This window comes from Panthera onca, chromosome A1 (genome assembly GCF_046562875.1).
Source record: "Panthera onca isolate mPanOnc1 chromosome A1, mPanOnc1 haplotype 2, whole genome shotgun sequence".
NCBI classification, from domain to species: Eukaryota; Metazoa; Chordata; class Mammalia; order Carnivora; family Felidae; genus Panthera; species Panthera onca.
The window spans coordinates 117275785-117287819 of NC_138339.1; the positions used below are offsets into that span (position 1 = coordinate 117275785).

The window sequence follows — 12035 nt, forward strand, 5'->3', positions numbered from 1 at the left end:
CTGCTGTCACTCTGAGTGCCGGCTGTCCCCAGTCTAGATGACATGTTTTCTGGATTTGCCCCTAGGCCTTCAAGAGGGAGGGGGGGTTTCTTTAGGCAATTTGGGAGACAGATGCCTGGGGGAGAATGCAAAGGGGAAATATTAATAGCACAATTTAGGTTATATTCTGCAGATGTGTGACAGCCTGCCAGATGCTGGCATACAAATGAGACTGTGCCATTCACCCTTAAAACAGCCATATGTAAAATAATTATTGTCATCATGAGGATGATGATCACTGATATCTATATAGTTCTTTTCAACCAAACCGCCTTAAGCACTAAGCTGACTGTACAAACTGGGCCCCTTTTGCCTCTCGTCACTGAAGTGAAGCCACCTCTGGGGTAGGAAGCGGCCATCTTTCAAAACACCCTCAGAAAAAACACCAACCACCAGGCAGGTCTTTTTGAATCATACATTGTTTACTACCATTTCTATAATGCCATTTATCCACTAAGAAGGCTGTCAAACATGGCTCAGGATAGAATAATGTGGGGTTCCCAAAGCGTGGTATGAGTACCACTGGGGTGGTAGGAACACTACGTGGACTTTTTTCATTTTTATGGTTAGGTATTTACAGTCATGAATACTAGAAAATACAGCTATCATATCAGTCTGATGACTTCATACATACTGAAAACACTTAAATTACAAAGTAAGTTATATGTGAAGAAAAGTAGATAGTAAGACAAGTGGTCTTGCAGTCTTGTTTAAAAAATGAAGTCACAACTCCAGTGCCTGGCATTTTGTGTGACATTGGTCATTGGCATTATGGTTGAGAACACAGGCTTTGGAGTCTCAAAAGTCCTTGAACTTCTGAAAGTCCTAAAGCCTAAAGTTCACACTCAGCTCTACTGCTTACTGGCTGTGTAAGCTGTAATGTGGTTCTTAACTTATCCAAGCCTCTGTTTCATGATCTTGAGAGAGAAGCTTTATAAAAGAGGATTGTGAGAATTTTTTAAGGTGTTATATATATATATATATATATATATATATATAATCCATATATACATATACACATATATATGGATAAAATTATCCACATATATAAAACATTTATATTTTAATACGTATATGTGGATAAATTTTGTATATACAGTTGACTCTTGGATCATGGGTTTGGACTGCACAGGTCCACTTACATGCAGATTTTTTTTTTATAAATGCAATACAGTACTATAAATGTATTTTCTCTTATGATTTTCTCAATAATGTTTTCTTTTCTCTAGTTTACTTTATTGTAAGAATACAGTGTATAATATATATGGCATACAAAATATGTATTAATCAACTTATGTTATTGGTAAGGTCAACAGTAAGGTATTAATCATTAGGTTTTAAGGGAGTCAAAAGTGACATGTGGGTTTTTTATTGCATGGGAGTCAATGACCCTAGTCCCCACATTGTTCAGGGGTCAACTGTATATAAAATATATTCGTGTGTGTGTGTGTGTATGTGTGTGTGTGTGTGTGTGTGTGTATAGAAAGAGAGATACACATATGCTTGTGTGTGTATACATATACACACATAAACACATATGCTTAGGCCAGTACCCTGCTAAATAAATTATAAACAGGCTTAAACAAGCATGATTATCATTAAAAAGATTAGGAAACTAGAAAAATTGAATGTTAGTATGGTGGGTGCTAGTCTGCTAAATTTATTGTCTGGGTCCTCTTCTTAGTTCTTGATGTCTCCTTTGGTTCTGCAGTTGGATGCTCTTCTCAAGATGTTGCTCTTTATACCCTAGTTACCACATATTTGAAGGATCTCTGAGGTCCAGGGTTTTGCGTTTAATACCAAATCAGATTAAGGCATTCCTAGCCCCTTGACACCTGGTCTTGAGTCCTCTCCCTTCCTTCCATAGCTAGTCTGTCTTTGTCTTATGTAACAGGTGGTTACAGGTGGTTACCTTATGTAACAGGTGTATAAGTGGTCAAACTTTGGCCTTAATGGGTTAACTATTTCAGGACAATAATAACTCATTTCTAGATTAGTGATATTCTAGGACAAGAAGCAGCCATAACTTTTCAAACTGTTTTCTGTGGTATACTTAGGATCCTTTGAACTCTCTTCCCAGGACTAAGAATGGGTTGACCTTGGCTCTTACCCTGTCCAATATAAGAGCTATTAAATAGGCTCCTATCAAGTAAAAGTAAAGGTATAGCTCTTGACATCTGTATACTGAGTACCTATTCTGTTCCAGGCACTGCACTAAGCCATGGGGATACAAAAGTGAAAAGAAATTTTCTGCTTTCAGAATGACATTCATCAAATAATCACACTAATGAGCATATCATTACAAACAGAAGTAAGTCCTTTGAGGAAAGGAAATACAGTCCTGTGTATGCTTCTTTTTTGAACTCTGATACAGATTTCAGGGAATAAAAGGAGACTTTGCAGAGGAACTGATTACTGAGTTAAGATCTGAAAGAGGAAAAAAGGTGTGGAGAGATTGGTCTAGCATGTACAGAGGGCATGTGACAGGAGGGAGTGTGGCAATGTTGGAGAAACTCTAAAAAGTCCATTGTGACTGAAGGCCAGAGAATGTGGTGGAGCATGATGCAAACAAGGCTAGAAAGGTTAGCCACATCTTATTCAAGTCTGGTCTCTGGTCATGAAACAGAGGATTTCTCTGAGAGAGGACATCTGAACTCTAGAGGTACTTCATCATTGGCCTTGGTCTTAGCTCCCCTGTACAACAGCTTCATTTGTCAACTGAGCTGAGGCCCTTTGGAACTTATTCCCTGATGAGGGGACCATATAACCTCAATTCTTGGCTTCTGTCTCTTCATAGTACCATGGACAGCGGCCCTCCTTTTAATCTGGTGGGATTCTGCCAGGCAGGCTTTGAAGGAAGCTGTGGGGCCTAATACAAGTTTGTCTCCCTTGTTGCTGCTGTGGCTTTCATCCACAAATGTACATATCAATCTGAGGCTGGCATTTAGTGTAAAAGGAGAGTATTCCATTGACACATCCAGAACATTGGTCCGTGTGTCCCAGGGCAGCCTCCTCCTCCCCATTAATAAATGCAGCCTTGGTAGGTTTTCCAAGTTTTCCAAGGCCTAGTGTTTTGCTTGACCCTCTGTGCCTGCCAGACCTAAGACTTCTTGAGACAAGGTATTTATCTATGCACAGGGAAAGCCCTTTGGATCTCATGTTGTCAGGGAAGAGGGCAAGAATGAAACTGCATACTTCTTGGGCTTTTTGAGCTTCCTCAGAGCAGCAGGTATAGCTTCATAATCAGGAGTGCTTAGTAGTTAGTAGTAGTTAGCTTAGTAGTTAGACTCCAGAGTCAGATTCACTGGATTGGAATCCAATTTTGTGTCATAAAATCTTTGTGACCTTAATAAGCTGCTTAACACCTCTCTGCCCCTTCATTGTCCCATCAGTTAATGGAGATAATAAATACCATCTATCTTATAAGGTTTTTGTGGGTATTAAAGGAAATAATCATGTAAATTTCTTAGCCAAGTGCCTGGCACAGAAAGAAGGCCTAATAAATAGTAGCTATTGTATTTGAAACATTTCCCCAGCCCCTTGTTCTTCTAACCTTGTTGCTTGAATCCCATTCTCTCCTAAGAAAACCACAAGCTGAGGTGATTTACAGTATCTAGGCCTGGCATCTTGACCTATTACTGACCTACTGTGGATTTTCTGCATTTTAAAAAACTAGGCTTTGAGAAGGCTGCTAAGTCACAACAAATGAAAGTAATTTATTGAAATTTAATAACTTAAATTTATTGAGCATCTACCATGTGCATGAGAAATGCCAAGATGCATAAAACTCCATCCCTGATATTATGATTTTTGTAATCTGAAAGGGTAGATGTATCATGCAGAGTTCAATCAGAGAAGCAAAACTGTTGGGAGAGGTGTGTGTGTGTGTCTGTCTGTCTGTCTACAGAGGGGGTGGGGGGCGGATAGAAGGGAGAGGGAGAGAGACTGACTTATTATAGTGAGTTAGCCTTGTAATTGTGTGACTGGCCAAGCAAGTCCAGGGTCTGTAAGGCAGTTAGGCAAGAATGAAAAATCACAAGGAAGCTGGAAGAACGTGAGCATGAGTTGAAGCTTGTCCACACATGGACAGTGAGGAGGGAGAACAACTGTGGACCCAGCAGCCTTTTGGAGTCTCTTCCTTTAGGAAAGCCAAAGCTTTCCTTTAAATGTCTTCCAAACTGATTAATTCAGGCTCACCCAGGATCATCTTCCTTCGATTAACTGAAAGTCGACTCATTGGGGCCTTTAATCACATCTGCAGAACTTCTTACAGCACCTAGATTACAGTAGCACATAGATTAGTGTTTGATGGAATAAGTGGGAGAAGGTGTGTGTGTACTGCAGAGCAACTGCTTCTTCCCTTTTGTCCTCCAACCCTCCTGAGCCCGTGTTAGCCCACGGTAACCAGCAACATCCTAGAAAGGGAACTCTAAGGATTGTAGTTCAGCCTAACCGAGTTAACATTCCTCAAAACCAGCGAAGTGATTAGGTGGACAGAGGGAGACAGTCATGTGACCATACTAGGGAAGATCAGACTAACAATTTTCAGAGCCTGTATTAAATACCAGGTATGTGATACACATCATCTACTGTAATTTTCTTCCTCTTTTTGTAAATGAGTTAACAAATTTAAACTTTCAAGATTAGGTAACTGGTCACAGAATTTAGGATTAACATTTCAGTCTCATTTCATACTCCAATATAATGTACTCTATCACACCATCTCAAATTACTCAAATCTAGTAATATGGGTTACCTGTTAGGTGTATTCAAGGTTCTATGGAGGCATGGAACAGGAAGAATGATGAAGGAAAGGTTAGACTGCTTCATAAAGAAAGTAACATCTGAAATGACCTTTGAAGGGGTATTGGGTGTTTCCTAATGGTGGAATTCAAGCTCTGTGTCACATGAACAGGGAAGGGTCTGTGGTTATGGGATTTTCAAGTGCCCCCTTCCCCAAATCATGGAGGCCATCTCAGCCCAGTATCTTTTGTTGCTCAGTACATACTTATAAGCAGTAAGTAAGATGGCACCGCGATATATTTTTTGTCAGCCTCTCCTGTTAAGCCTAGCAATTGGCAAACCCTCCATAAATATTTTCACATTAGCTTTTTTTAAGCTCTTAAAAGAGGAATATCCCTTAGAGTCCTCTTCAGAGGTTGCCAGTATCTTATCATCAAGTAACATGTCCCTTCAGCTAACAAGATCTGGATGCTTTGTAATCAATACTTAATATCCAGAGATTACATTCAGACTTTAGAAAGAAAAAAAAAAAACTCAAAGCAATTCATGTCCCCTAAAAGGAAATCGTACTTTATTATGATTAGTTCTCAGGGCCAAAATAAGGCTGTTCTCCACCTTCAGTATTGGCAGACTCTAAGTGCAGAAACATGAAAAGCCTCAACTGCTCTTGAAGATAGGTATCTTTCCCAGGCAAACATAGATTTCACTCACCAACCTGGCCTGCAGAAAGGCCTCTTTTTTGGCTTTCCAGTGCTTGATTGGCTTAGGCAGGGCTTAGAAAGGAAACAAAACAAACAAACAAACAAACAAAAATCTTGTCGGTATCAGCAAAATCAGCATGGATAAAGACAGAAGCATATGAGGACATCCCCTTCAAAAGCCCACAAAACTAATGCATATAAAGCTATCTGTGGAAAAATAGGTGCTTTCTGTGAGGGATGGGATTATTCAGTCGACTATAAAGCCATTTAATATCTTTCTCCATGAAATTATTTCGTAATGGAAATTCTCAGAGGCTTTCAGAGTAAATAGAATGATGCCCATTCAAAGGCCAAAAAAAAAAAAAAAAAAAAAATTGAAGCCTAGAGAGAGAAAATGACTTTCCCACATTCTCTGAGCAAGACAGACTTGGAATCACTATTGACTCCCAACCTCCTGACCCAGTTTTGTTATAATCACAATATTTATCACAGTATTATCTTAAACTTGACCCATGGTGATGAGGCTTCTGCTCTCTTAATTTTCTCACAGATGAGAAAAATTAGATGGTTCTAACACAAGCAAACTACTTTTTTAATGTTTATTATTTAAAAATATGTATTGTGGAGATTATAAAATCACCTATAATCTCACCACCTAATTTTGGTGTAAATACAGGGGCTTTACATCACACTTGTAACATAATGCTAGCTAACTTAACTATAAGGGCTCAGAAAAGCAAGTAAATAATAAAAGGAGAAAAATTAATTTATCCAGGAAGCTTTCTCCTTTTCGATGTAAGACATACACATACCTTGTCCCCCCCCCCCCACACACACACACGTATCATTTCTCTCTCTCTTCCCTCCTTTTTCTGCTTTGCATTTGTTACTATCTGATTTATATTATATTTATCTGCCTTGCTTAGTGACCATGTGACCTGCTGGAATATAGGCTCCACGAATCAGGGGGATTTGGGTCTGCTTCAGCCATGGTTGTCCCCCCTGTGGTGAGAAAAGTATTAGCAGGTTCTTTGTGAACATTTGTGGATTACATCAATGGATGGATGGATGGATGGATGGATGGATGGATAGATGGATGGTAAAGGTAAGTTACCCTTTGTAAACTAGAGTTTCTAAAGGGTAACTTACCTGCTGACTTTCCATTTAATCCCCTGTAAGATCTTAATCACATCTCCTCCCATTCTATATTTTCTCTCTCTGTCTCTCTCTGATTTTTTTACATGACTCTGGTCAGAGTGTATATATGTTTATATATATGTATAATAAGATATATCTTTATAGATAACTCTCTATATGTGAGATATATCTTTTTCTATCCTAACATACTACTTGATTAGAAGAAAATGTGGAAATGATAACTGATAATTGAAAATTCATAGACCTGCTCAGATTGAACTATTACTAACATTTAATATCTTGCCTTTAGCTCATTATTTTCACATTGTAAGTTTCAAACGATAGTATGATCATAGTATAGATACAACGTTTCATGGTTTTTAACAGACTTGGAATTTCATTGCAAAAACAATTTAATGAGATTGATCAAAATTTATATAATCATTTCCCTTTCTCTGTATATGTATGTTATAGTCAATATATTTCTTTTATCATGTTGCCGTAGACTTTTTTTTTTTTTTTGGTAGAAAGCTTTTTCCAAATTGGGGATTAAGGAAAGACTTTTGAATGGCCTCCATGCTACCCCTTAGCATCCTGCCAATACCCTCTCCATTCCCTCACCCCACTGCTGATGTAATTTATGACTCTGGCTTCGTATTTGTTTGAAGCCAATCCCTTAAGGGGTGACCTCCCAGTGTCTTCAATTATTATTTTAAATGATGCCTTAGGCCCTGCCTGGCACAGTGATGCCCTCACCTTCCCTCCTGCCTTCCAAGCACTGAGCTCAGCTGCCAAACTAGCTATGCCCCCTCCTGTCCTCAGAGCTGCCTCCAGAGTCCCAGCAGAGAAGCAGATTAACCCCTTTTGTTAGCAGAGGTAATTTGTCTGGGCTCAGCATTAATAAGGAATGCCATAAGCAGTTGGGGTCAGGAAGAACAGATCTGTCAAGCCCCAGGGTTAATTTAATAGCAATCTGTTGGCTGTCTGCCTTGTATATTAGCTGCGAATCCAGTGCTATGTTTTGCTTTCACCACTTAGTTCTTTGGGACAACAGGGAAATAATTTGGATAGAGAGCTCTGAAGGATAGAGAAGGGAAAATTGACTGTCAAAATGCATCATTCTTTTCCAAGATAGTACAGTGCTTATCTTTTTTCGCTTTCCCTTCCAACATGAAGGGCAAAACCACATATGCTGAAGGTGTGCATCTCCCTTTAGAAAAGAGTGAGAAGAAAGGCCTGAGATGATACAGATCTGAACTATCCTGTTCCCATCATTCCCATAAAGCCATTGAATTTGGTAACTAGTCTCCTCCCAAGTGTTTTTAGAACTCAGCAAATCCTCCATCAGTTAACAACTCAAGAAATCCCATATGTTTCTGTCCCAGTTTATGGTTCAGAAAAGAGGAAAATAATTATCAAATCATAGGACACAGAAGTCCTGAGTCAGATGCTATGTCCAAATTCTGATTCTGAAAAGTGTGGCCACCAAAGTGATCAGTGAATTAAAAGAACACAGTCTGCCCTCTCAGATTAGCCAGGGGAAGTTTCAAGACAGCCAGAATTACCGCACTGAGAAAGGCTGGCTCTGTAAAGGCCTTTTCTCGGGGGAGGAAAATAGCATGTGGTCAAGAACCCAGGCTCTGAAGTCAGACAGGGTGGGTTCAAATCCCAGCTCTTCTCTCTGCTAGTCCTATGACCTTGATTAATTTACCTCAGTTACTGAATAGTACTGACCTCGTTAGGCTGAGATGAAGGTCAAATGAGACAATACACGGCACTTGGTGAACATTAACTGCTGGTTATTATTATCATCCTTGTCCCTGTCATCGCGGTTGTTAAAAAGAGGATTAGAGTCATCCTTAAACACCCACAGAGTCAGACATTCTAGTCAAAAGAGAGATGCTTGGGGATGAGGGATGATGGGGAGGCTTGGGCAGAAGGGAGGGAGCAAGTGAATGAGGGAAGGAGAGAAGATGGACCCAGAGGAAGCAGCCCTAAGCAGACTCAGTGCGCACATCTGTGTTGGTGTTCTTGGTGGTGGGGGATGTTCCTTCCTGCTTTCAAAGATATCTTTAAGCACTTCGTTTTCACACATTCTGACTTTGGGGCTTTATTTTTAGGTGAGAAAAAAATAACAGTAGATGTGGCACCTCCCCCTCCCACACAGCAAAGATCCCTTCCAGTGAAGCTTGTTTTTAGAGCTATCCTGGTAGAGGTTGAGAAAGCTGACACCAGATTTTCTTTCCCTATTTTAGGAAAAGAGAAACATGCTCACTGGTATGGTAGGCTTTGGAGGCTCTTTCTGGAGGGTGATGAAATCTGACAGCAGCTGAACACTAACCTCTGCTCACCCCATCCCGTGTCGTGGCCACAAAGCCCAGGGCAAGGGTCAGGGGGGCTGGAGAAAACATAAATGCAGCGTGGGGCCTTCCAGGGGGCTCAGCCTCCTGTTCCCCAGCGTGTGGTGCTACCTGCAATAATATTTATAACTCTGGTAGCAGTTGAGTTGAAAGGTAATGTTTTGTGAATCCAGGGGACCCACATGCTTTGGAGACCCAAGTAGTATTTACATCTGGGCTTGGCGGGGGAAATTGTAGTACAATGTAGTGTCAGTTCAGTCGCAGACTCATTTGAGAAAGAAACAACAGGACTTCGCAGAGATCATTGAAGGGGAAACAGGCACGACCAGATACAGAGCCATTATTGCACCAGAGTGCCTGCTGGAGCACAGGTGATGTTTGATAATAGATGGCTGTGTTGGTGCTGGTATGACTAAAAATACAGGTGCATTCACTTGTACCTCATGTAAACTTTAAGGAGGGGACTATGAAAAGCATAAGAAACTTTCATCCATCCCAGACTAATAGCATAGTCTGTATCAAGTTAGTTCTTGTTGAATCGATGCATTGTTTCCCAAAATGGGATATATAAGCTCCTGGCACAGGTATAAACATGTTTATTTTAATTATGTATTTATTACATGTACATTATTCAAAATGTAACTAGCTTGTTAAATCCATGATTTTATGAATATTGGATTACAGCCTAGACGAGGCTAAGGAAACAAAGTGAGTCGATAGAAGCTGATCTGAAGAAAGCGTGTTAAGCAAATACCACCTGGTGATATACACATGGGGCCAAATCACAAAGGTGGCTCAGAAGTGGTGAAGTCTAGGAAAAGTGGGCAACGTTTTGGTCAGCTTTCCTATGTAACAGCATCTGCATCACGAGGCCTGTGGGGTCCTCAGACAGCACGTCAGCCCCAGCCAGGTGCCTCCCATCTGTACGTGGGTCCCCCAAGCTCTGGGTAAGGGTATCAAGGAATCGACACAAACCTAGCCCCTCACCCATGCCAGACCTCCTCCTGAAGGTCCTGTGTCCACTGAGTCACCTCCTTAATTAAAAGGCCAGATGTTTCATTTCAATATACAAGGATGTGGTCTTTAAAAATGGAGCTATAATAATTCTTGATCAGAATGGAAAACATTGAGGAAGAAGAAAACAGATGATAAAGGTATATTCCCTAGGAGGCTAAAACTGTCCCACCATACAACTGGATGGCTTTTTTTTTCTGGTGCTTAAACTCCCACACAAGCTCTACAGCAAGTCACAGCTTATAGAAACATGAGGTCCTGTATATCTCTAATAAGACAAATTTTGCACAGTTAGCAAAATCTTGTACCTGAGATAAAATCCTGTTGCTTCCACTCTGGCCATGTGACTTGGAGCCAGCTTCCATCTCCACCTCTGATAAATGGGGATAAGAAAAGGACTGGTTATAGAGCTGTTATAAGGATTAAATGAGATAAAGTACATGGTATGCTTTGCACAGCAGTTGACCTATAGTCAGTGTTCACTAAATGGTAGCAGCTCTTAGTATTGTCACCCATGTGTTGTTAAAGCAGATCTCAGGGGGCCCCTGGATGGCTCAGTAAGCATCTGACTTTGGCTCAGGTCATGATCTCACAGTTCCTGAGTTCAAGTCCAACATCGGATGAGCTCGAGCCCCGCTTCAGGTAAAAGACAAGCCCCACTTCCTCCCTCCTTCTCTCTCTCTCTCTCTCTCTCTCTGCCCCTTCCTCACTTGTATTTTCTCTCTCAAAAAAAAAAAAAAAAAAAAGAAAAAAAAAAAAAGGAAGATCTCAGGGATTTCGTAGAAGAGCATTCACAGTCTATCATAGATACCTTTTATCAGCCCAGGAGTCTGGGGAAAGATTCAAGTAAACTGAACTATTTAGTTGGAATGGGACTAGTTTCTTCACCACTGTTGTCAAATGAGAAATGAAAGTCTTTCATAAAACGCAGCTCGGCACATTTTAGCATGGTTGCATGTGCAGATAACTTTGATGGGTCGATGGAACATGTTCTATATGCTATGGAGGATGAAATGCATGTAAGGGGCCAGGGAGACCTGAGTTCTAATGGTGCCTCTGATTCCTGGGCATCTCTGGGCCTCATCTGCCAAGCCCAGTAATACCCTCACATTTGCTCGCACAGTACCTGTGAGGATCTACTGTGTGTGGTAAACGCTCGCCTGTTACACGAAATGCAGGCAGTGCTGCTACGAATCACCCCCGCGGGTCTGCCCCCTTCTGGTCCCTGCCTTGACTCCTCCGTGCCAGATATCGTCGACATTAAGCCGGCCAACATGGAGGAGCTCACAGAGGTGATCACAGCAGCCGAGTTCCACCCCCATCACTGCAACACCTTCGTGTACAGCAGCAGCAAAGGGACAATCCGGCTGTGTGATATGAGGGCGTCGGCCTTGTGTGACAGGCACACCAAATGTGAGTAGCAAGCAGCACGGAATAGCTGGGGGTGGGTCACTGGGCCCTGACATGCAGGAGGAGGAGGGGAGAGCCCAGGGGATTTGGATCCCCTTCCCCGCCTTCCACACCCTGGCAGCCAAGTTCACGTGTTGGCCTGACTCAGGACTCAGCTCCATGTGAGGTATTTCGGTACAGATGGAACCTCATGTCCAATGCCACAAACATTCGCTAAAGGCGAATGTGGAATCCAGAGGTGAGTGAGACATGAGCTGTGTCACATCACGTTGTGACATGATCTGAAGTATGTTTTAAGATCATTGTTGCTGCTGTGGGGAAAATGAATCTGAGGAGCTCCCTGAAGGGAGACCAGGTAGGGGATCATTGCAGTACACTGGCAGGGAATGGCCATGGCCGGGACAGGGGCGCCGGTTGGAGGTGGAGAGACACTGGTGCGTTCTGGACAGATCTCGTGGTAGAGTTAACATGGCCTGCTGGACTGCGCGAGAAGCTGTCCTGAATGGCACCTGGGGGTGGTAACTAAGTTAATAATACTGTAGTGCATATTTAAAAGTGGCTAAGAGAGTAGATCTTAAAAGTTATCATCACCAGAAAAAGAATTTGTAACTGTGCGTGGTGATGAATGTTA

The 12035-nt window shown here is 41.5% G+C and overlaps 1 protein-coding gene across 12 annotated transcripts in view; it reads left to right on the forward strand.

Annotated features, from left to right (window-relative positions):
- The window catches only part of PPP2R2B (protein phosphatase 2 regulatory subunit Bbeta), a 465243-nt gene that overhangs the window by 409874 nt on the left and 43334 nt on the right, over nt 1–12035 (forward strand). For all 12 annotated transcript variants that reach the window (XM_060635811.3, XM_060635808.3, XM_060635807.3 and 9 more), the window contains one exon: nt 11243–11407. In XM_060635811.3, the coding sequence (XP_060491794.1) occupies nt 11243–11407 (165 nt within the window). The remainder of the gene's footprint in view (nt 1–11242; nt 11408–12035) is intronic.